This window comes from Schistocerca americana, chromosome 3 (assembly GCF_021461395.2).
Source record: "Schistocerca americana isolate TAMUIC-IGC-003095 chromosome 3, iqSchAmer2.1, whole genome shotgun sequence".
NCBI classification, from domain to species: domain Eukaryota; kingdom Metazoa; phylum Arthropoda; class Insecta; order Orthoptera; family Acrididae; genus Schistocerca; species Schistocerca americana.
Window position 1 is genome coordinate 41,496,825 of NC_060121.1, and position 26,749 is coordinate 41,523,573.

At 44.7% G+C, this 26,749-nt stretch overlaps 1 protein-coding gene across 1 annotated transcript in view; it reads left to right on the plus strand.

Annotated features, from left to right (window-relative positions):
• LOC124605858 (GTP-binding protein GEM-like) overlaps positions 1 to 26,749 on the plus strand; it is a 408,817-nt gene that overhangs the window by 355,899 nt on the left and 26,169 nt on the right. The window contains exons 2-3 of the mRNA XM_047137793.1: positions 12,984 to 13,066; positions 13,153 to 13,342. Coding sequence (XP_046993749.1) covers positions 12,984 to 13,066; positions 13,153 to 13,342 — 273 coding nt within the window. The remainder of the gene's footprint in view (positions 1 to 12,983; positions 13,067 to 13,152; positions 13,343 to 26,749) is intronic.

Genomic DNA, 26,749 nt, shown 5'->3' on the forward strand with positions numbered 1-26,749 from the left:
CTGGAACCGAACACATTTCTCCCCTCAAGAAACCAGTTTCTTGATATTTTCACTGTACAATGTTCGACTTTGTTGATGGAGCCACAACCTCACCTCTGCTTACACCGCTTCGTCATTACCGAAGTGAACTTCTCGGAGGTTTTCTTTAAGTTTTGCAAACAGATGAAAATAGAATGAGGATACGTCGGGACTGTATGGAGTACGATCGACGCCAGCGAACCCGAGGCGACGGATTGCCGCTGATGTTGCACGGAGCTGGTGTGTGGTCTGGCTCTGTCGTGCTCGAGGAGCCGGTGCTCCATGTGTGGACCAACTGTGCGAATTCGAAACTCGACAAAGTTACGTTACACGCTTCCACGTCACACGATACGATTTGCAGCCGTCTAGCAACAGAGGGCTACGGACATGTAGCCACCAAGAATAGAGATGTAGAATGTTAATAACGCTGGTTTTATTTAAAAAGCTTTGAGACCTTTCGCATAAAAATTTCGAAGCCTTTACTTTTCAGCACGCCCTCGTGCAAATAGCGCTCCAAAATCTTAAAGGAACTGAGCAGAATAACTAAAACGTGGGAAAAAATAACAAGTAATGGAAGTAGGATCATTCAAAAATTAAAGATACAAGCGTAAAATATGTAAATCACAGTCATTCTAACATACTTACAGAAGGGAAGGAGCCCTGGAAGCGGGGAGTATCCGTTTTATGCTTGTTGATTTTGAGATTTCATTCAGTTGAGTTATTCAAAAACGTTCAAATGTGTGTGAAATCTTATGGGACTTAACTGCTAAGGTCATCAGTCCCTAACCTTACGCACTACTTAATCTAAATTATCCTAAGGACAAACACACACACCCATGCCCGGGGGAGGACTCGAACCTCCAGCGGGACCAGCCGCACAGTCCACGACTGCAGCGCCCTAGACCGCTCGGCTAATCCCGAGCGGCAGTTCAGTTATTCAAATATATTATTATGAAATCCGTTTTATCGAAGCAGTGAATGTAAGAAGTGTCATGTTGAAGTTTTGAACTCAATTATCGTCCTTGAAGAAATTAGTTTACTATTAATAAATGTCTTATATTATTGAATTAAAAATCATTTTCGTAACACAAAAATAAAAATAATTATACCCATAGAAAGCTTTCAAATGTAATACAGTGTTTTATTGGTCCAATAAAGACTCTTGTCGGGTAAATTCAGTATGTACTTTGTTCAAAAATACTTTCATTGTACCAGTTAAATATCTGATTTATGGTAAACTATAGTCTACGAAACTGAACAGCAGCTCTGTTGTGTTGGCAGAAGAGCCAACACCGTGTTTCTAGAGAAAGCTAAAATGCACGCGTTTTAGCTCACGCAGGCCGGCGTGAGGAGGGAAGAACTATACTGACGTGAGGTCTGGAACATGACAAGGAATTAGAATTCAGGAAGCGGGCGTAATTAGTTTGATACTTAACTTTAATCCTTTAATGACGAACGTCGCTCTTGACGGTACATGATTCACAATAGTATCTCTTCAGATATAGTAATTATGTAGGGTGTTACAAAAAGGTACGGCCAAACTTTCAGGAAACATTACTCACACACAAATAAAGAAAAGATGTTATGCGGACATGTGTCCGGAAACGCTTAATTTCCATGTTAGAGCTCATTTTAGTTTCGTAAGGATGTACTGTACTTCCTCGATTCACCGCCAGTTGGCCCAATTGAAGGAAGGTAATGTTGACTTCGGTGGTTGTGTTGACATGCGACTCATTGCTCTACAGTACTAGCATCAAGCACATCAGTACGTAGCATCAACAGGTTAGTGTTCATCACGAACGTGGTTTTGCAGTCAGTGTAATGTTTACAAATGCGAAGTTGGCATACGCCCATTTGATGTATGGATTAGCACGGGGGCAATAGCCGTGGCGCGGTACGTTTTTATCGAGACAGATTTCCAGAACAAAGGTGTTCCGACAGGAAGACGTTCGAAGCAATTGATCGGCATCTTAGGGAGCACGGAACATTCCAGCCTATGACTCGCGACTGGGGAAGACCTAGAACGACAAGGACACCTGCAACGGGCGAGGCAATTCTTCGTGCAGTTGACGATAACCCTAATGTCAGTATCAGAGAAGTTGCTGCTGTACAAGGTAACGTTGACCACGTCACTGTATGGAGAGTTCTACGGGAGAACCAGTTGTTTCCGTACCATGTACAGCGTGTGCAGGCACTATCAGCAGCTGATTGGCCTCCACGGGTACCCTTCTGCGAATGGTTCATCCAACAATGTGTCAATCCTCATTTCAGTGCAAAGGTTCTCTTTACGGATCAGGCTTCATTCCAACGTGATCAAATTGTAAATTTTCACTATCAACATGTGTGGGTTGACAAGAATCCGCACGCAATTGTGCAATCACGTCATCAACACAGATTTTCTGTGAATATTTGGGCAGGCATTGTTGGTGACGTCTCGATTGGGCCCCATGTTCTTCCACCTATTCTCAATGGAGCACGTTATCATACGGTCTACTCTACCTGTGCTGCTAGAACATGTGCCTTTACAAGTACGACACAACATGTGGTTCATGCACGATGGAGCTCCTGCACATTTCAGTCGAAGTCTTCGTACGCTTCTCAAGAACAGATTCGGTGAACGATGGATTGGTAGAGGCCGACCAATTCCATGGCCTTCACGCTCTCCTGACCTCAACCCTCTTGACTTTCATTTATGGGGGCATTTGAAAGCTCTTGTCTACGCAACCCCGGTACCAAATGTAGAGACTCTTCGTGCTCGTTTTGTGGACGGCTGTGATACAATACGCCATTCTCCAGGGTGCATCAGCGCATCACAGATTCCATGTGACGGAGGGTGGATGCATGTATCCTCGCTAACGGAGGACATTTTGAACATTTCCTGTAACAAAGTGTTTGATGTCACGCTGGTACGTTCTGTTGCTGTGTGTTTCCATTCCATGATTAATGTGACTTGAAGAGAAGTAATAAAATGAGCTCTAACATGGAAAGTAAGCGTTTCCGGACACATGCCCACATAACATATTTTCTTTCTTTGTGTGTGAGGAATGTTTCCTGGAAGTTTGGCCGTACCTTTTTGTAACACCCTGTAGTAACAGAATATGTCGCCTTGCTAGGTCGTAGTAAATGACGTAGCTGAAGGCAATGCTAAACTGTCGTCTTTGCAAATGAGAGCGTATGCAGGCAGTGAACCGCCGCTAGAAAAGTCGGCTGTACAACTGGTGCGAGTGCCAGTGAGTCTCTCTAGACTAGACCTGCCGTGTGGCGGCGCTCTGTCTGCAATCACTGATAGTGGCGACACGCGGGTCCGACATGTACTAACGGACCGCGGCCGATTTAAATGCTACCACCTAGCAAGTGTGGTGTCTGGCGGTGACACCACAAGCTCGATCACGTACGTGCTTGCCTGTAAAGAAGCCAGGCGAGCGCGAGCAGCACGCCCGCTCTGAGTGAGGGCTCCACAGCCGCGGGAGGCGGCCGGGATCCAGGGGCCGCTCTGGATCGCGCACCGCGCACTGAACGCTGTCATCGTAATAATGAAGGTGTACACGGGAACCACTCGCATCACTTCAGCTTGCGTGTGATGTCTGCATGCGGTAACATTTTTCTGTTGTTGTTGTGGGCTTCAGTCCAGAGACTGGTTTGATGCTGCTCTCCGTGCTACTCTATTCTGTGCAAGCCTCTTCATCTCAGAGTAACTACAGCCTTATGAAGCTGCTTAGTACATTCATCTCTTGGTCTCCCTCTACGATTTTTACACCCCACGCTTCGCTCCAACACTAAATTGGTCAACCCTTAATGCCTCAGAACGTGTACGAGCAACCGATCCCTTCTTTTAGTGAGTTTGTGTGACAAATTACTCTTCTCCCCAATTCTATTCAGTACCTCTTCATTAGCTACGTGATCTACCCATTTAATCTTCAACATTCTTCTGTAGCACCACATTTCGAAAGCTTCTACTCTCTTCTTGTCTAAACTATCGTCCGTCGTTCACTTCCATACATGGCTACACTCCAGACAAATACTTCCAGAAAAATCTTCCTGACACTTAAAGCTATTCTCGATGTTAACAATTTTCTCTCCTTGAGATACACTTCCTTGCCATAACCACTCTGCATTTATATCCTATGTACTTCGGCCATCATCAGTTATTTTGCTCCCCAAATGTCAAAACTCATCTACTACTTTATCTCGTTTCCTAATCTAATTCCCTCAGCATCACCTGACTTAAATCGACTACATTCCATTATCCTCGTTTTTTTTTTGTTGTTGATCATCTTTTCTAGCCAACGGAACACACCATGTTGTTCTCAATGGAGAGACGTCTACAGACGTTAAAGTAACCTCTGGCGTGCCACAGGGGAGTGTTATGGGACCATTGCTTTCCACAATATGTATAAATGACCTAGTAGATAGTCTCGGAAGTTCCATTCTGCTTTTCGCGGATGATGCTGTAGTGTACAGAGAAGTTGCAGCATTAGAAAATTGCAGCGAAATGCAGGAAGATCTGCAGCGGATAGGCACTTGGTGCAGGGAGTGCCAACTGGCCCTTAACATAGACAACTGTAATGTATTGCGAATACATAGAAAGGAAGGATCCCTTATTGTATGATTATATGACAGCGGAACAAACAGTGGTAGCGGTTACCTCTGTAAAATATCTGGGAGTATGCGTGCGGAACGATTTGAAGTGGAATGATCATATAAAATTAATTGCTGGTAAGGCGGGTGCCAGGTTGAGATTCAGTGGGAGAATCCTTAGAAAATGTAGTCCATCAACAAGAGAGGTGGCTTACAAAACACTCGTTCGACCTATACTTGAGTATTGCTCATCAGAGTGAGATCCGCACCAGGTCGGGTTGACAGAGGAGATAGAGAAGATCCAAAGGTGAGCGGCGCGTTTCGTCACAGGGTTATTTGGTAACCGTGATAGCGTCACGGAGATGTTTAGCAAACTCAAGTGGCAGACTCTGCAAGAGAGGCGCTCTGCATCGCGGTGTAGCTTGCTGTCCAGGTTTCGAGAGGGTGCCTTTCTGTATGAGATATCGAATATATTGCTTCCCCCTACTTACACCTCCCGAGGAGATCACGAATGTAAAATTAGAGAGATTCGAGCGCGCACGGAGGCTTTCCGGCAGTCTTTCTTCCCGCGAACCATACGCTACAGGAACAGGAAAGGGAGGTAATGACAGTGGCACGTAAAGTGCCCTACGCCTCACACCATTGGTTGGCTTGGTGAGTATAAATGTAGATGTAGATATCCTCGTTTCAAGACACTGTCCATTCTTTTCAACCGCCCTTTGCTGCCTCTAACAGAATTACAATGTCATTGGCAAACCTCACAGGTTTTATTTCTTCTCCGTGGATTTTAATTCCTATTCCACATTTTTCTTTTGTTTCCTTTACTACTTCCTCAATATACAGATTGAATAACATCGGCCAGGCTACAACCCTGTCTCACTCCCTTCTCAATCATTGCGTCCCTTTCACACCCCTCGACTCTTATAACTGGCATCTGGTTTCCGTACAAATTGTACATAGCTTTTCGCTCCCTGTATTGTACCACTGCCACCTTTAGAATTTGAAAGAGAGTATTGCAGTCAACATTGCCAAAAGCTTTCTCTAAGTCCACAAATGCTACAAACGTAGGCCTGCCTTTCATTAACCTACCTTCTATGAGAAGTCGTAGGGTCAGAATTGCCTCGTCTCTTCCTCCATTTCTCCGGAATCCAAACCGAGGTCGGATACTACCAGTTTTTCCATTCGTTTGTAAAGAATTCGTGTTAGTGTTTTGCAACCGTGGCTTATTAAAATCATACTTCAGTAATTTTCACACCTGTCGACATCTGTTTCCTTTGGGATTGGAATTATTATTTCTTCTTGAAGGCTGACTATGTTTCGCTTGTCTCATACCTCTTGCTCACCAGATGTTTTGTCATGGCTGGCTCTCCCAAGGCTATCAGTAAATCCAGTGGAATGTTGTCTATTCCCCGGACCTTTTATTGACTTACGTCTTTCAGTGCTCTGTCAAATTCTTCACGCTGTATCATATCTCCCATTTCGTCTACCTCCTCTTCCATTTCAATAATATTTCCCTCAAGTACATCGCCCTCGCACAGACCCTCTACATACTGCTTCCATCTTTCTGCTTTTCCTTCCTTGCTTAGGATTGGTTTACCATCTGACCTCTTGATATTCATGTTCATATTCTTGATATTCATATTCCTTTCTTCAAAGATCTGTTTAATTTTCCTGTAGGCAGCATCTATCTTACCACTAGTGGTACGTGCCCTTCCATCATTACATTTGTCCTCTAGCTATCTTTGCTTAGCCATTTGAACTTCCTCTCGATCTCACTTTTTAGACGTTAGTATTCCTTTCCGTCTGCTTCATTTACTGCATTTTTTATATTTTCTCCTTTCATCAATTAAATTCAGTATCTCTTCTGCAACCCAAAGATTTCTATTAGCCCTCGTCTCTTTGCCTACAGGATCCTCTGCTGCCTTCACTATTTCATCTCTCAAAGCTACTTATTTCTTCTACTTTATTTCTTTGCAGTTTTAATATACGCTTCATAACCAACAAATTGTGGTCAGAGTCCAATTTTGCCCCTGGAAACGTGTTACAATTTAAAACCTAGTTTCCAAAACTCTGGCTCACCATTATATAATGTGTGAAACCTTCCTGTGTCTCCAGGTCTCTTCCACGTATACAGCCTTCCTTCATGATTCTTAAACCAAGTGGTACCTATGGTTAAGTGCAAAATTCTACCAGGCGGTTTCCTCTTTCAATGCTTACTCCCAGTCCATATTCACCTACTACTTTTCCCTCTCTTCCTTTCCATACTATCGAATTCCAGTCCCCCATGACTACTAAATTTTCATCTTCGTTAACTATCTGAATAATTTCTTTTATGGCATCATACATTTCTTCAAGCTCTTCATTATCTGCGGAGCTAGTTGGCGTACAAACTTGTACTACTGTTGTGTGTGTGGGCTTCGTGTCTATCTTGGCTACAATAACGCATTCACTATGCTGTTCGTAGTAGCTTATACGCGCTCCTATTTCTTAATTCCGTATTAAACCTACTGCTGCATTAAGCCTTTTTGATTTTGTATTTATTACTCTGTATTCACCTGACCAGAAGTCTTGTTCCTCCAGCCACCGAAGTTCACTAATTCTAATTTTAACCTTTCCATTTCCCTTTTTAAATTGTACAACCTACCTGCTCGATTATGGGATCTGATATTTCAGGCCCCGATCCGTAGAACGCCAGTTTTCTTTCTCCTGATAACAACGTCCTCCTGAGTGGGCCCGTCCCAGAGATGCGAATGGGGGACTATTTTACACCCGGAATATTTTGCACAAGAGGACGCCATCATGATTTGCTGAATGCCCTCGAGAGAAATTATGGCTGTAATTTCCCCTTGCTTTCAGCTGTTCGCAGTATCAGCACAGCAAGGCCATTTTGATTGATGTTACAAGGCCAGATCAGTCAGTCATCCAGATTGCTGCCACTGCAACTACTGAAAAGGCTGCTGGCTCTCTTTAGGGGCCACACGTTTGTCTGGCCTCTCAACCCGCTATCTGTATCGCCGAAGCACGCGAGCCTTCCCACCAACGGCTAGGTCCATATTTTTCTATTATTCAGTATTTAACATATGAATATTTTTCTACACTTATAGCCAAAATAGCGCCCCTACGTTTTGTTGCCCCGACCAATTATCTGGGTTGTAAGTCCGTATAGCTGGCTCTGCTCTCGACGTACTCTCACGGTCGTTCTGTATCCCTCTCACCGTACTTCCATGGTCCTTCAGTATCACCATACTCACATGGTCCCACTGTATCTTTCTCACTCTTCTGCCATAGTTTCTCAGAGTGTCTCTGATGGTACCTCTGTGGTCCTTCGGTATGTCTCTCACTGTACTCCCATGGTTCCACTGTATCCCTCTCACCAAATGCCAGTGGTAGCTTCATATCACTTTCTACTTACTCCTGCTGCCCCCCTGTATTGCCATGGTCTCTCCATCTCTCTCTCACTGCACTCCTCTTTTCCCTCTTTATCTCTCTCACTGTATTTCCACGGTCCCTCGCCTCTCACTGTAGTTCCAAGGTCGCCCCCCCCCCCACATCTCTCACACAGTACTCCCATGAGACCGCTGTATCTTTCTCAATGAACTCCAATTGTCCACCTGTCTCTCTCTCACCATACTCCCATGGTCTCTCTGTACGTCTCTCACCACTTTCCTATGGTTTCTCAGCATCTCTCTCACAGAACCCCACGGTCCCTTATATTTCTCTCACCATATACACGAGGTCTCTCTGTAACTCTGCACTGCACTTTTGCAGTTCCTCTGTGTTTTTCCCAATACACTCCCATGGGCCCCAGTGTCTCTGATCATGCTCCAATGTTCCCTTTGCATCTCCCTCACTGCAGTCGTATGAAGGACCCTTAGCATCTCTCTCACTGTACTCCTTTGGTCCCTCTGTATCTTTCTCACACTATTCCCAGGACTCAACTGTCTCTCTCATTGTACTTCCAAGGTCCCTCTGTATCTTTCTCACCAAACCCTCATGGTCCCCTCATGCGATTCACGATTCATGACCGTGGTAACACAGCTGACATGCAGTCCTCTTCGAATCCCGTTTTTCTAAATTCTTCAAGCCACATTTCGCAACAGCAACGTAGTGTTTTGTCTTTTTCCAATATCCCTTTAAGACCGTGAACACCTCTGTGTCACTTACATTCAGTCTGTATCAACTTCTTGGGATCATAGCAGTGAATGTCTGATTTTATTTTTTTGTTCTGTCATGTGTGCTTAGTAGTCAATCCAAACGCTGGAGCAGTACAAAGTGGTAGCAGCAGCGCCTTGTATGTGACCTCCTTGACAGGTGCTCTGCACTTTCCCAGAACCCTTCCAAAAAAAAAAAACAAAAAAAAACGCAAACCTTCCATTTTCCGTCCCTAATCCTCATTTTGTGTGTTCATCGCTATTGATATTGCTCCTCAGGATGTTCGCCACTAATCTAGTAGTCGAACAGACTCGGGTATTTCATCTTATAGGCGTTATCTCGCGTTTATCCCCATTTAAAGATAACTAACATTCATTACACCAAATGGAAGTTTTATCTACATCATTTGCATTTTCTTGCAATCATCTAATGACGGTATGACTAGGTAAACATTCCTGACATATTATTTGACTACTCTATTGTCCTGTATGCGGCCGGTCATGCAGCCATCTTGACGCAATAATTCAGCAATTCTTCTGGCCGCCATCTTCAGGTCTTCGATTCATTCGATATAGAGGTCCATACTCCTGGCCATTTATTATGTCTGCCGTCTTTTACCACTGGGCGCTGTACCTACGATATGTGTTATGGGGCAGCAGCGATAATTTCTCTCGCAGGCACTTTTATTCTCCGTGGCACACCACTGCAATAACCAGTTCTGGTGAGGCGTTGCAAACTGGGTTCTCAGCTGAAGATGGCGGTCAGATGTGATGCCGAAATATTGAGTCAAGGTAATTGTAGGATCCGGTTCCAGATACGACAAGAATACAATCCAATGACGATACTTTCTTGCAGGAAGCAGAGTCATAATCGAACAATCTAGTAGTATTGCTAAAGTTATAAATTGATTCTGTATGTTGAGAACATTGTTGGATAATGTGTCAAGATTTGGATACTGTTTTATTCACCGAATACGCTTGACGTTAAGCATATGAAATGTGGCAGGAGCAGAATCCCACCGAATCATTTCTCCATGGAATCCTGTTTCAAGACGTCCATTTTTATTGTTTTTGGCCACTAAACTCCTGTCTGTTTACTGGTATAATACCTGCTCTTTACAGTCTGTTTTTCTGTTACGTTCACAGGTCACGCCTTCGTCATGGAGTCGTAATATTTTGCCATCCAGACTCCGTAACGACATATTAAGAGAACAAGAATAACTTTAGAATCTAGTTTTTTGTCTTTGTACATACATTCGTGAGTCATTTCCAAATAGAAATGACGCGGATGAAGAAAAATGCCTAACGTTTACTGCCTCGATGGCCAAGCATGATCTCACGATGTGTTAACGTAGTTCTTGTTGGGATCGCCCGCCCTGGAGCTTGACCGAACTGACAAGGGGGCCGCGTCCACCCATCATCACCGCTTTCGTCGAAATTCATGATACATGCAGGACTTGGCTAGAAATGAAAGACACACAAGTGGCAGCTCTAGAGGCCCAAGCGTTTCAAGAGAATATATGGTAGCATTTTTGGCTTAGGTCGTGTGAGGCATGAGCCTTTTGTGCTAACACGTCTTACAGGCTCGCGCAGATGGAAAAGTACAGAACGGTCATCAACGGCTCAAGAGTTCGAGTCTTTCTGCGCGAACTTTTTTATTTCCAATTTTTGCATAACTTCCACTGCAAATGTTGCATATACTTATTTATTATTATTTTCATGAAAGGAATGGAAAAGGGAGGCAATGGAAAATTTGGTGGACGAGTACTCGTCATTACTTCAGCAAAATCTAGAAAACTTACAACAGTCGTACACAAAAAATTTTTGACTGGTGTGTTTAAGCCTTACGCGTAGGAGGACAAATTGCATGACTTGACTCACTCGTGGGGAGGACAAATATATCGACGAGAAGATTACTGATGATGAATGATTGCCATTATGATTCCTCCCAAAAGTGTAACCGCTAGTGTAAATCAGTGATGTTTTCTTTTACCGTTAGGCGAATAATTTGATTAAAAGGCTTCAAACCGTTCTATCTCATCGAGAGAGAAATAGAAATTACAGAGAGGACGTAACGAAAATACATTCCATTGCCAATATTTGGTGAACTGATGTGTTACGCATGGAGCGGTGACACAATGTGCGATGAGAGACAACTTTTTTAAGTATAAATAAGGTTCGTTTTTCTATAGAAATTTCAAAACCACCATGTGAGGGTAAAAATGCGGCGCTTATAAGATGTGCAAGATGCCAAGGAAATTGCTGTTTCCACTGTTTATAAGTCGAAAATCACTCCACCACGTGTAAATCATCTACTGTAAAATAATAAAAGTAACTAATTTTGCATACGAAATTCTCTCCTATTACGAAAATATTAAAAAATCACAATATATTGGCCAATATTTAGGTTTATTTGCAGCGTAAGTAACGTAAAAATTGTAAAGGGGAAAATTCAGTTTTCGCGTAGAGATTCGACCCAGCGACCTTCGGATTATCATTCTGCACTGTTTGCACTGCGCCATCTGTTGCCTGAAAACTACGCTGATACAAATGTCTCACGTTCCACGCGACCATTGCGAAAAATACTATTTTTCCCAAACGCTTGACCATCTAGAACTTCTGTTTCTGGCCAAGCCCTGCGGATACCATACATAGGGACGAAATCCGTGACGACGGGTAGGCGCGCTCCCCGCGTTAAGTTGCGCCTGACATGTAGGCAGCTTGCTGCTCTTCTATGGGAACTACGACCGTATCTTCTGGGAGACGGAGTGCATACTGTGGACAACATCGGGGGTTACGTCTTGCTATCGGAGCGTTCTATACTAGTCCCGTCGAGAGTCTTCATGCTGAAGCCGGTGAATTGCCACTAACCCACCGGCACGATGTACTGCTTTGTCGGTATGTCTGTCGGCTATTATCAATGCCCGACCACCCGTCTTATCGTTCCTTTTTTGACGACTCTCTCGACAGTCAGTACGGGTTGTATGTATCTGCCCTGCTACCCCCTGGAGTTCGCTTTCGTCGCCTCCTTCAACAACTTGATTTTCCACTCCCTGCAACCTTTAGAGTGGGCGAGAGCCAAACTCCACCTTGGCTCCAGTCTCAGGTTCGCGTTCACCTTGACCTCGGCTCGCTCCCAAAAAATGGTTGAAATGGCTGTGAGCACTATGGGACTTAACATCTGAGGTCATCAGTCCCCTAGAACTTAGAATTACTTAAACCTAATTAACCTAATGACATCAAACACATCCATGCCCGAGGCAGGATTCGAACCTGTGACCGTAGCAGTCGCGTGCCTAGAACCGCTCGGCCAACCGGGCCGGCTCGCTCCCAAAGGAAGTTACCCCAGCTTCGGTATACCGCTCGCGGTTTGTCGAACTTCGTTCGAAGTTCATTAATACGATCTTCATTTATACAGATGGCTCTAAGACCAATGATGGTGCCGGGTGTTCTTTTATTGTCGGGGCACACAGTTTCAAATACCGGGTCCATGGCCATTGTTCGGTCTTCACAGCTGAGCTCTTTGCCCTCTACCAGGCTGTTCTTTACATCCGCCGCCACCGACATTCTGCTTATGTCATCTGCTCCGATTCCCTGATTTTAACAGGGTCATTTGTCAGCGCATTTTATCGCTGTGGCATGCCGATTGGTCTACACTTACTGAAAACAAGCTTCGGGCCTCGAAACCTCTCCCCACGGCTCGGACGACCTCTTCACGCCCTTCTCGGCGGGAGGAGGTCGTTTTGGCCCGGTTACGGATTGGTCACTGCCGGTTCAGCCACCGCCATCTGCTGACGGCTGAGCCAGCGCCGTTCTGCCCACGTGGGCAATTGCTGACGGTACGCCACATTATAACGTCCTGTCCGAATTTTAATACACTGCGCATTGGTCTTGGCCTGCCATGTACTCTGGATGTAATTTTAATGGATGACCCAGGAGCAGTTGCTCGCGTTCTCCGTTTTATCCACTTGACAAACCTGTCTAAGGACATTTGATTATGCTGTTTTCTTTTAATCCCGTGGCTGTTAATGTGCCTTTTTATAGCGTTGTCCTTTTTAGTTGCTGTTTTAACATTGTGCCTCGCGGTGCATTCATAATTTAGTCTGGGCGCTAATGACCACTGTAGTTGTGCGCCCTAAAACCACAAAAAAAAAAAAAAAAAAAAAATGCTGTGGACAATTTATTAACTTATTTATTTGGGGTCGTGGTGACGCGAGCTTCCTCTGTTTGTTCCAGACGTGCCAAAGGAGCAGTCGGTGTTCATCATGCTGAACGGGGAGGAGTCCGAGCTGTGCTTCATCAACATGACCAACCCGAAGGTGAGCCTCGCGCGCGGCTAGCAGTCGGGGGTGGTGGGGGTGGGGGTGCCGGCAGGCGCTGACCTGGGGGCGGGCGCGTGTCGCAGGTGGAGCTGGACCGCCAGGACCCGCCGGACGCGTTCGTGGTGATGTACTCGGTGATCGACAAGGCGAGCTTCCAGCGCGCCGAGGGCGAGCTGGCGCGGCTCGCCGACTGGGAGCTGCTGCGCGCGCGGCCCGCCATCCTCGTCGGCAACAAGGTCGACCTGGTGCGCAGCCGCGCCGTCTCCTCGCAAGGTGCGCGCCGCACTGCCTTCCCTCCACTCCACCACATCCTCCTGTCTACTCAAAACACCTTCCCTCTCCCATCTACCAAACCATTCGCCTCGAAACCCTTCCACTATGACTATAGCTATTTCGTTATTTTCTGTAGTGTTGGCTTCGTTCGTCCATAAAATACGAGGCGTGTTCGGAAAGTAAGGTCCGATTAGGCACGAAATGAAGACCACTGCGAAAGATGAAACTTTGCACAGATGTGTTGGACAGTGTCTTTAGTGTGCCTGGCGATCGCTTCACGTCGCTCTTTTCAGTTCAGAGCGCAAAGTGATCACTTAAAAATGCCAAAAACAACAGTGGATTCCGGCAAGTACACTATGTGATCAAAAGTATCCGGACTCCCCCAAAAACATACGTTTCTCATATTAGGTGCACTGTGCTGCCAGGTACTCCATGTCGGCGACCTTAGGAGTCATTAGACATTGTAAGAGAGCAGAATGGAGAGCTCCGCGGAACTCACGGACTTCGAACGTGGTCAGGTGATTGGGTGTCACTTGTGTCATACGTCGGTACGCGAGATTTCCACACTCCTAAACATCCCTAGGTCCACTGTTTACGATGTGATAGTGAAGTGGAAACGTGAAGGGACAAAGCGCACAGGCCGACCTCGTCTATTGACTGACAGAGACCGCCGACATTTGAAGAGGGACGTAATGTGTTATAGGCATACATCTATCCAGAACATCACACAGGAATTCCAAACTGCATCAGGTCCCACTGCAAGTACTATGACAGTTAGGCGGGAGATGAGAAAACTTGGATTTCATGGTCGAGCGGCTGCTCATAAGCCAAGCACCACGCCGGTAAATGCCAAACGACGCCCCGCTTGGTGTGAACAGCGAAAGCATTGGACGACTGAACAGTGGAAAAACGTTGTGTGGAGTGACGAATCACGGTACACAATGTGGCGATCCGATGGCAGTGTGTGAGTATGGCGACTGCCCGGTGAACCTCATCTGCCGGCGTGTGTTCTGCCAACAGTGAAATTCGAAGGCGTTAGTGTTACGGTGTGGTCGTGTTTTTCATGGAGGGGACTTGCACCCCATTTTGTTTCTCGTGGCAATATAATAGCACAGCCCTACATTGATGTTTTAAGCACCTTCTTGCTTCTCTCTGTTGAACAATTCGGGGATGGCGACTGCATCTCTCAACACGATCGAGCACGTGTTCATAATGCACGGCCTGTGGCGGAGTGTTTATACGACAGTAACATCCCTGTAATGGGCTAGCCGGCACAGAGTCTTGACCTGAATCCTACAGAAAACCTTTGCGATGTTTTGGAACGCCGACATCGTGTTAGGCCTCACCGACCGACATCGATACCTCGCCTCACTCCAGCACTCCGTCAAAAATGGGCTGCCATTCCCCAAGAAACCTTCCAGCAATTGATTGAACGTATGCCTGCGAGAATGGAAACTGTCATCGAGGCTAAGGGTGGTCCAGCACCATACTGAATTTCAGCATTACCGATGGAGGGCGCCACGAACTTGTAAACCATTTTCAGCCAGGCGTCCCGATACTTTTGATCACATAGTGCATGTGGATCTGATGAGAGGTTTCGCCTGAAGCTAAGCAGCCCACATAACGTAAATGTCATGCGTTTCTTTCTTCGAGACAATTTTCAGCCGCATTCTGCAGGGGCAATGAAGAAGCTCCTGCAGCGTTTACGATGGCAAGTGTTTGATCACCCACAGTGCAGCCCTTAATTGGCTCCCTCCGTTGTTCATCTCTGCTCACATGAACCGCTGGCTATTTTGGCACAAACAACGAAAGGCAGACCAGCGTAGAGAATTGACGGAAAATACAGGCGGCTGCTTTCTGTGACGGGGGTACTGAAAAGTCTGTACAACGCCACGACAAATGTTAATGTCGGATCGGCGACTATAAGAGAGATAGCTGGAAGGTGTGGCTAACTGTTGCGAATAAAAAATTTTTGATTTTCACTGTGGCTTTCATTTCTCGACCGATCGGACGTTACTTTCCGAATAGCCTTCGTAACTTTCTGCATGTAGCGATTTTCTTTTATTTTCTTTCTGGAAACGATCCCCGTTTCGTGTGATTTGTATCGTGTATTACGGCATCTATGCGTGGTGTTTTCTACGTGTGAGCTGTTGTCTTATTCTATTGCTTGCAGTACACACAGAGTGTCCATTTCCGTTAGGAGTGCTTAAGTGAAATTCCAGCTGCAGTGCTATCTAGTCAGCGCCCTAGCATTGCTGCAGCAGGTAGGCATCCTTCCCGCGACTCTACCGGTACGTGTCCGACGCTCGTCCCAAAATGGCAGTGTAGCCGTCAGGCAACATCGAAATTTTTTAGGCCTGCAGCGCTTGTGGGCGGGAATTCGTGGAATTCGACCGGAACACCGAGAGGCAGGTTTCCGGTTGCTCCTCCGTGGCGACATCCCAACACGCGAAGCGAAGACTGTCCGCAAGATGTTGGCCTGCAAATGGATCGCAGTACTGGATCACCCACCGTATTCGCCGGATTTGGCCACAGCCGGTTGCTCCCGAAATTGAAGTAGGCAATGAAAGAACGTTATGACGCAGTTAAGGACAGCCAACAAAACTCTACTGCAGTACGAAATGCAACTCCAAAAAGGACTACAGTCACTGTTTTAAAATGCTTTTACAATGATTCCATCTGAGTTTTTATTCAGGGGAAGACTATTTTTAATAAATACAGTGATTTTGTGATCACGATCCGTGACTTTTAGTTTTCATAGGCACAATCTTAATGGAATCGGGACACACTGTGTATAAACACGCGCAATTTTGTGATTAATGATGTATCTTTATACACAGTTAGTGGCATATTTGGAAATGAGCTTTTGTAAGTAGCGATCAAAACGTTTTTCTGCTTGAGGACGTTGCTGAAGCAAATATGCAACGTAGCACGTGTCAGATGCGGCTGTACAGACAGCGTAACCACTGGCTCTTAGGCAGGGGATTACTGTGGCATTCGTGACTGTCCGACGTGCGTGCGCCGAATGCGGAACCGTGAACTACGGCGACGCTATTGCCCAATGGGTCCAAACAGGACCAACGTCCTGATACGCCGGCCGCTGTCCCCGAGAGGTTCTAGGCGTTTCAGTCCGGAACCGCGCAACTGCTAGTTAGGCTTGAGTAGTTCTAACTTCTAGGGGAATGATGACCTCAGATGTTAAGTCCCATAGTGCTCAGAGCCATTTGAACCATTTTTTCGTCCTGGTACTGTTGTTTTGGTTGCCGAAGGACAAACACTGGTAATCATCCACCGAAGTATTAGGAATGTGGATGGGGCAGCATGCCTGTCGAAAACCACCGTTCTGGAATGGTGCACCAAGTTCTGTGCTGGAGGTTGCTTCTTCACGATAATGGACGTTCCCATATCGCAAATGTCGTGGGCGACAATCGAGCGCCCTCGCGAAAGTCCTGGTCTTCCCCCACGCGATCAGAAAAGGCATCGAAGGGTCGAGGATTCCTGTCGGACGCCGTTATTCAGCAGGCAGTTACGGCCTTCTTCACGCATCAGAGCACAGTAGTTTATTAAACTCAGATCTTCAACCTGGTGAGTCGGTGGGTTGGTTGCCTCAGTTGTCACGGCGATTTTGCCTGTTTGGTGTACCCATTCTAGGCTCTACGACCATCGATCGGAAACTTTTTCGTCGCCCGTTATATTAGACGTCACGAGCAAAATTTACAGGCACAATATAGAAAGGACCAAAGTGACAAAGATGTTTTATACATAGTCAACAGAAATAGCGCTACATGACGAACACATGTACGTATGCTATGCTTAGAGCAGATGGTATTTTTCGTATGTAATGGGGATCATTATTTGCTTATATAAAGGGCTTATTTCAATAGTGGTACAAGTCCTTTTTTGTTCGTTCTGAGATACAGAGTCCTAAAGTTTAATGAGCGCTGAAAACTCTGCAGTTGATATACCAGAAATATTCAAGCATATGGCTTCTTGCTAGAGATGAACCTTTCTTTTTGTTTGTTTGGATCATTAATTTCAGAAGCATTATAAGCAGAAAAGTGGAGGTAATGGATTTGTACCACTATTGAAATAAGCCATCCATATATTGGTTAGAAAGGTACATTTTTCTATGTATCACTGTTTCATTTGCTCATTTAAGGATAGTATCGAAGCATCTGAAGTTACTTACCCGTTTTTCATTCAGTATTTCTTCTTCATATTTTATTTATGAGATGAATCCTAACAGATCATATTATGATCTTGTAGTGTCAGTATATTTCCAGTTCTTTCAAGACTTCGTCAGTTCTGCTAGTGATGTTCAATATGTGTTTCTGCGTAAGATAATTACAAGAAAAACGTAAGTAAATGTTTGTTTTCCAGAGTCCCCGTTATATATATATACAGGGTTATTACAAATGATTGAAGCGATTTCACAGCTCTACAATAACTTTATTATTTGAGATATTTTCACAATGCTTTGCACACGCATACAAAAACTCAAAAATTTTTTTAGGCATTCACAAATGTTCGATATGTGCCCCTTTAGTGATTCGTCAGACATCAAGCCGATAATCAAGTTCCTCCCACACTCGGCGCAGCATGTCCCCATCAATGAGTTTGAAATCATCGTTGATGCGAGCTCGCAGTTCTGGCTCGTTTCTTGGTAGAGGAGGTTTAAACACTGAATCTTTCACATAACCCCACAGAAAGAAATCGCATGGGGTTAAGTCGGGAGAGCGTGGAGGCCATGACATGAATTGCTGATCATGATCTCCACCACGACCGATCCATCGGTTTTCCAATCTCTTGTTTAAGAAATGCCGAACATCATGATGGAAGTGCGGTGGAGCACCATCCTGTTGAAAGATGAAGTCGGCGCTGTCGGTCTCCAGTTGTGGGATGAGCCAATATTCCAGCATTTCCAGATACACGTGTCCTGTAACGTTTTTTTCGCAGAAGAAAAAGGGGCCGTAAACTTTAAACCGTGAGATTGCACAAAACACGTTAACTTATGGTGAATTGCGAATTTTCTGCACGAATTCGTGAGGATTCTCTACCGCCCAGATTCGCACATTGTGTCTGTTCACTTCACCATTAAGAAAAAAATGTTGCTTCATCACTGAAAACAAGTCTTGCACTGAACGCATCCTCTTCCATGAGCTGTTGCAACCGCGCCGAAAATTCAAAGCGTTTGACTTTGTCATCGGGTGTCAGGGCTTGTAGCAATTGTAAACGGTAAGGCTTCTGCTTTAGCCTTTTCCGTAAGATTTTCCAAACCGTCGGCTGTGGTACGTTTAGCTCCCTGCTTGCTTTATTCGTCGACTTCCGCGTGCTACGGGTGAAACTTGCCCGCGCGCGTTCAACCGTTTCTTCGCTCACTGCAGGCCGACCCGTTGATTTCCCCTTACAGAGGCATCCAGGAGCTTTAAACTGCGCATACCATCGCCGAATGGAGTTAGCAGTTGGTGGATCTTTGTTGAACTTCGTCCTGAAGTGTCGTTGCACTGTTATGACTGACTGATGTGAGTGCATTTCAAGCACGACATACGCTTTCTCGGCTCCTGTCGCCATTTTGTCTCACTGCGCTCTCGAGCAGAAACCTGAAGTGCGGCTTCAGCCGAACAAAACGTTATGAGTTTTTCTACGTACCTGTAGTGTGTCGTGACCATATGTCAATGAATGGAGCTACAGTGAATTTATGAAATCGCTTCAATCATTTGTAATTGCCCTGTATATATATATATATATATATATATATATATATAATTAATTACAAAATTGCGGGTATTTATATGTGACAGTAAATCAAAAAGATGAAGCAGCAGCTCCGACATGGAGAACATCTTCTACAAATGCAGTAACACATTTAGAAACAAACGTGAACCGGGAACCATTTCCCTAACGAGTCGTGCAAGAAATATTATAAAGAAAATCGTGACTGACACCAGAAAAATTATGGAAAAAACACGCCCATTGTTTTGTACAGTTGCAGGCTTTCTCCAACCACTAGCAACAAATGAAGTTCGGTTTGGGTCTTTGCAATATGGTGCAGCAAATATATTACTGTTGGTTATAATGCCCTAGACTGTCGACATGGAAATCACCAAAGATTGGGTAACTGTTTGTACAGCGCGGTGACGTCCGTACTGCCTGGATGTTGAACTCTGCTATCTGAGCGGTCAACTTCCCCTACCTGCTATTTCCTGTGCACTGCCTCGTTCGCCACGTTGTAACTGAAAAAAAAAAAAAAAAAAAAAAAAAATTCGATAGGTCTGCGCGTGATTAAGGATTACAAGCGATTTCAAATTACAAACAATTTTTGACGTACTATAAAAATAAATCAAGCAGGGAACTGTCCGATCAGCAAAACATCGTAATACTTCATTTCATGTATGCTACAAATTTTACTACCTCCTTCCTGGTTTGTCTCCTGCAAATGGTAACAGAAAATGTAGCGTTTCAGTTATACACACTAACCAAACAAAGACGCACGAAAAAGGAATTAACCGAAAGAGCAGGAAGTCGGTGGATGTGATGTGCTTGTACAGCAAACAAATGGTTACAGTTTTAGAAGAATTGGGTGATTTATTCGAGAGAAAGAGATTCACAAATTGAGGGAGTCAGTAACGTGTTGGTTTAGCTCTAGCCCTTATGCAAGCAGTTATTCGGTTTGCCATTGATTGACGGAGTTGCTGGGTGTCCTCTGAGGGACGTCATCCCAAATTCTGCCCAATCGGTGCGTTAGGCCGTCGAAATCCCGAGATGATTGGAGGGCCCCGTTCGCAATACTCCAAACATTCTCAATTGCGGAGAGATGCGACGACCTTCTGGCCGTGAGAAAGTTTGCGAAGCACGAAGACAAGCCGTAGAAACTCTCGCTAAAATGTAAGCCCAGGATGGCTTACTACTAAGGGCAACAAAACGGGGGGTAGAATGTCGTTGACATACGGCTGTACTGCATGGGTGTTGCAGATGATAGTCAAAGGTGTCCTGCTATGAAACGAGATGGCACCCCAGACCATCACTCCCGGTAGTTGGACCGAATGGCGGGAGACAGTCAGGCTGGTATCAGACAGCTATCTGGGGCATCTCTTCTGCCTGGAATCTCGTTGACTGGAGTGTAATTGTCTTCGTGACGGGACCTACTTCGAAGTGTGTCCCGATGGCGAGCGGAGGCGTGTCTGGAGAGTCTCATGACCCCCTCCATGTTGCCCGATAACCAGGAGTCATGGTCAGGGGTACCGTTTCTTGTAATAGCAGAACACTTTTGGTCGTCACCCGCAGCACCCTTGTAGGACAGTCGTACGTCGATGATGTTCTACCCGCCGTTTCGTTGCCACCCTGGGCTTACATTTCAGCAAGGTAATGCCCTCCTGCATATGGCGAGAGTTTATACCGCTTGTCTTCGTGCTTGCCAAATCCTCCCTCGGCCAGGAGGTCGCCGGATATCTCCGCAATTGAGAACGTTTGGGGCATTATGGGTAGAGCCCTCCAACCATCTCGGGATCTCGACGATGTAACGTGTCAGTTGAACAGAATCTGGGATGGAATCCCTCGGGAGGACATCCAGCAAGTCTGTCAATCAGTGCCAAGCCACGTAACTGATTGCATGGGGGCCGGAGGTGGACCAACGCTTTATTGGCTTGGTCAGTTTGTGAAGCTCTTTCTCTTGAATAAATCATCCAATTTTTCTGAAATTGTAATCATTTGTTTGTGTGGGCATGTACACCACATCTACACTACTGGCCATTAAAATTGCTACACCAAGAAGAAATGCGGTATTCATTGGACAAATATATTATACTAGAACTGAAATATGATTACATTTTCACGCAATTCGGGTACATAGATCCTGAGAAATCAGTACCCAGAACAACCACCTCTGGCCGTAATAACGGCCTTGATACGCCTGGGCATTGAGTCAAGCAGAGCTTCTTGGATGGCGTGTACAGGTACAGACACCCATGCAGCTTCAACACGTTACCACAGTTCATCAAGAGTAGTGACTGCCATATTATGACGAGCCAGTTGCTCGGCCACCATTGACCAAACGTTTTCAATTGGTGAGAGATCTGGAGAATGTGCTGGCCAGGTCAGCAGTCGAACATTTTGTGTATCCAGAAAGGCCCGTGCATTATCCTGCTGAAATGTAGGGTTTCACAGGGATCGAATGAACGGTAGAGCCACGGGTCGTAACACATCTGAAATGTAACGTCCACTATTCAAAGTGCCGTCAATGCGAACAAGAGGTGACCGAGATGTGTAACCAATGGCACGCCATACCATCACGCCAGGTGATACGCCATTATGTCGATGACGAATACACGCTTCCAATGTGCGTTTACCGCGATGTCGCCAAACACGGATGCGCCCATCATGATGCTGTATACAGAATCCGGATTCATCCGAAAAAATGACGTTTTGCCATTCGTGCACCCACGTTCGTCGTTGAGTACACCATCGCAGGCGCTCCTGTCTGTGATGCAGCATCAGGGGTAACCGCAGCCATGGTCTCCGAGCTGATAGTCCATGCTGCTGCAAACGTCGTCGAACTGTTCGTACAGATGGTTGTTCTCTTGCAAACGTTCCCATCTGATGACTCAGGGGTCGAGACGTGACTGCACGATCCGTTACAGCCATGCGGATAAGATGCCTGTCATCTCGACTGCTAGTGATACGAGGCCGTTGGGATCCAGCACGGCGTTCCGTATTACCCTCCTGAACCCACCGATTCCATATTCTGCTAACAGTCATTGGATCTCGAGCAACGCGAGCACCAATGTCGCGATACGATAAACCGCAATCGCGATAGCCTACAATCCTACCTTTATCAAAGTCGGAAACGTGATGATACTAATTTCTCCTCCTTACACGAGGCATCACAACAACGTTCCGCCATGAAACGCCGGTCGACTGCTGTTTGAGTATGAGAAATTGGTTGGAAACTTTCCTCATGTCAGCACGTTGTAGGTGTCGCCACCGGCGCCAACCTTGTGTGAATGCTGTGAAAAGCTAATCATTTGCATATCCACATCTTCTTCCTGTCGGTTAAATTTCGCGTCTGTAGCACTTCATCTTCGTGGTGTAGCAATTTTAATGGCCAGTAGTGTACCTGTTTCCGTCTCATTCGGATAATTCCTTCGTAGTGAGTAGTTTTTTGTGTTAATGTGTATTTCGTATACTTTGTATCGTTACTGTGTAAATCTTGTGGTGAACTGACAAGCATTCTGAACACCATTTCCTAAATGTGTCCTGTTGTTCCTGTCCTGTATTGTCAAAGTAGACCACATGTATCACTTACAGGTGGAGCTAATTTTCCTGAAAACTAGGTATTTAAGCCTTGTTGAAGGAAATAGATTGTCAAATTTACCGTTTGTGTGTCTAGGACGTTGACTGGCAAGATAAATGCTGGTAGTCAATGCACCACTTCAGACAGTAAGTGCGGTATGTAAAAAAGTGGACTGAGATGTAGCCCCAGTTCCACATTTTAAAATGACTTTGTATTTGATTGTTCATTCGCAAAATTTATCAGTAGTGGCAGGTCAGAAACCGGCGTCAACTTTGTTCAAGAGGCGTCTCCATTGTTTGCAACACTCGAGTTATCTAAAGTTCTGGCTAACATAGCACCTAATTTATTGCTTGCTGCTGCAGCCAATGACGTTCCTTTGCGTGACAGTGGAACGCTATAGGTAAACAAAAGTGCAATAAAGTAGTATCAAGTATCTGTTCATCATGTCAGTGCCCATATCACAGGAGATTTTTTAAATGATGACCAGCACACGCCCACCCACCTTCATTTCATTTTCGTAGCGCTCGAAATTACATCTTTCACTCCGTTCTGTGGAGTGATAGGAAAACATACATCCCTCCATTTCTTGTTGAGCGTTCTATAACCGTACTATACCGTGATTGAATAAAATGATTTCTCTTTGTGCGTACGTTATATTTTGCTGCGCCGTATCAGTTCTGTTGTAAGAAGAAATTAATCTTCACTGCTGTCTGAGATACCGTGAATGACAACGTCCTTACACTGCATGATCGCCAAATAAACGAAAGCGCTTTCTGCTGGAAATAAATATCTTACATACTTTCTGTGCTTCACTTTTAGCACAGGACTCATTCAATACATGCAGTCATACGTTGAATCAGAGGCGCAGCATCCACATGTTGCAAATTTTCATGGTTGTAACACACATGAACGAAATTAAAAACAATAATTAAATAAAGTTTTGAAAGTAACTGAGAGTTTTCTAAGATTACACAATCCACAACGTGCAGGTGTTAAAGCCGACTTCCGAGTGCGGCTGCAATGATATCAAACGCACAAAAACTGATAGAATCAAGAGTATGACTTTGTAATTATTCGTGTATTGTGCCGTGTCTTGGACATAATGTTGTCACTACACAACAGTTTAAGAATTTCATTTTCTGTTGCACTTGTGGAGTGCATAGCTGAGTACCTTTTTGTGACCCGAAGATGACCAGATTCATGGACGAAATTAATCGTCTTTAACAAAAACAAAAACGTACAGCTGTGTATTATACGATGCAGTTTTTAAACCTCTGACCTATATATTTGCGTGCAGTGTTGTCACAAGCTACGACGTGTATTGGCCTACATCGAAACGGATATAAAAAAAATTGTTACGAGTAGGCAATTTCAAGCATGTCGTTACCCAAATATTTGTTAGTTTAACAAAACACCTACTCTTTGAGAGAGTGAATAGTGGGGACAACGATAAACCAAGCGAGATATTAAAAATTTAGTTGATAAAAGGAAAAGATAGAATAATGCATCAAAAGAAGCAGGCTATAGCAATGAGGCTCACAGAAAGTGTTGAAAGGCAGAGCAGGAACGCCAAGTGTACAAATGAAACGCTGTAGAAACATGCTTGATTATGCCACGTGTAGGAAATAACAGAAGAATATGCAGACTGTTGTAGGATCACAAACAGCTCAGAAGGCAAACCAGTAATACGGAACAAAGAGAGGGCTGAAAACTGGAAGCAACTTATGGAAGATGAATTTTGTTATTTGGACAGCAAAATAAATGTTAATGGCAGAAGCCATCCACACTACTACATAAAGACAAGACGTTGTTTCACGTTGATTCCAAATATCTCGAAAAGTTCTTGACCGATTTACTTCAAATTTCAACACAGGACTCTAGTAAACGTTTGCACGGGCAGAGGCTACATATATACAGGGTGTACATAAAGTCTGGAAACACTTTCTTCGGTCGCAGGTTCGAATCCTGCCTCGGGCATGGATGTGTGTGATGTCCTTAGGTTAGTTAGGTTTAAGTAGTTCTAAGTTCTAGGGGACTGATGACCTCAGAAGTTAAGTCCCATAGTGCTCAGAGCCATTTCAACGCTTTCAATTATTTATTCCACAAGAACTAAACATTGTACATATGTCATACATCTTGTATTTTGAAGAGAAAGTCTGAAAGTTTTCCTTTACAAACATTCGGTATGCGAACTATGAGTGACCTGGCAGACGTCAATACTGTAATCGTTTTTGCCATACCCGTCCCAGCATGGCATCGTCGACTGTGGCAGTCGCTTCCCGTATTCTCTTCTGGAGCTCTGCTACATCACTTGGTAGAGGCGGTACATACACCAGATCTTTAATGTGTCCCCACAGAAAAAAGTCACACGGAGTGAATCTGGTGGTCAGGGAGGTCATTTCATGAAACAGCTCGCTCCTTACCTGAACTCGCCATGTTTGCCACTAGCGCTGACTATCGGCAAATTACCAAACTACGCTGTGGCGGTACACATGAAAAAAAAAAACTTTCAGGGTTTCTCTTTGTAATGACCTATGTAAGATATCTGTACAGTGTTTGATTCTTGTGCAATAAACAATTGAAATTGTTCCACAACTTTGTGTACACTTTGCGTGTGTGTGTGTGTGTGTGTGTGTGTGTGTGTGTGTGTGTGTGTGTGTGTGTGATGCATAATGTGGAAGCATTGTTACCATAGATCTCGAAACGTTCTTGACCGATTACTCCAATTGTTAGCACTCTAATGAACGTTTGCACAGACCTATATATATATGTATATAACTCTCGAAACGTTCTTGACAGATTTACGTAACATTTGTACGCGATACTCTAATAGAAGTTTGCACAGACATGGGTAACATACATATTTTCAGCAGCAATGTATAGGTTTTCTGTTAAATCCGATTGCGAGAAAGAAAATGCTATGCTGTGAAAAACTGTGGTTTAGTTTTCTTTCTCGTAGTCACATTTGACTACGATAGCACTGTATGTTAACCATTAGACAAATGGTCCCTTTCATGTAATATCTTATCTTATAATTTTAAACAAAAATTGTACACACAGCAATGTGTTGTTTTGTTTTCTTCCACGCTATGAGCTTTAACAGATGACAGAAATGTTGTATTTATGGCTTATCGAGCTATGATTACAATACCACCACGGGATCTGAATCGTCCGGAACTTTGTAATCCTACGCGTTTGGAGATTAAAACGATAGGAAAGACTGTCATTGAAACTACTATCCCCATAGATCCAGCAACTGGACGAGTCTCTCTCGTATCCCATGTATCAAGGATCCCAACCAGTTTATGTACTCATGTAAGCGGCTTCAGTTCCCAATCAACGTTTCCTTTCCATAACAATACCCTAGGCTCACGGGTAAGGAGAGGGATTGTGGAGAAATGGACATAGACAGGGGGAGAGAAAAGAGGGGATGGAGCGAAGGAGGGGGTGGAGGTGGTGTAGAAAGTGACGGAGAAGGAGGACATGAACACATAGCTAAAGGAGAAAGAGATTAGAGAGTATATCCAATTCCCAAACATGTTCAGCATTTTTGAAGCATTGTTGGCTTCGGTAATAGGATATAAAACGCAGATTTACAATTTCAACACAATCTTTTATCAAAAACAAAAGTGTGTTAATGTCGAATATTACTTCAACTGTTAGGAAGTCTTTTCTGAAGTCATTTGTCTGGATTCAAACGTTTGCAATGTACGGTAAAGACAAGATGAGAGCAGAAGCTTTTAAATGTGTTGTTACAGTAGAATGGTGAAGACAATAGTTGGAGTCACAAAGGATGGCGGTCGAGTTTAGGCTCGTTCTGCGCACCTACGTCACGCATTCTCCAACCAATGAGAGTCCAGTAACGACGAACGCTTTTACTGTGAATGTCGTACCCAGTGCGAGCATTAAACGTGATTATACGGAGTTATGTAGTGAATTTTTATTCCATTTGTTGCGAGCTGTCACGGCTGATAATGGAGGTACGCGACAATTCTACGCAAGCAAGCTAAAGACAGAATATAAGCTTACATCAAGCGCAAAGCGCGTGTCCGCGCGTACCGGTATTAATGCAATCGCAGTCAGTTTCTCGACCTGCGCGAACCGGCATCGTTCGTAGG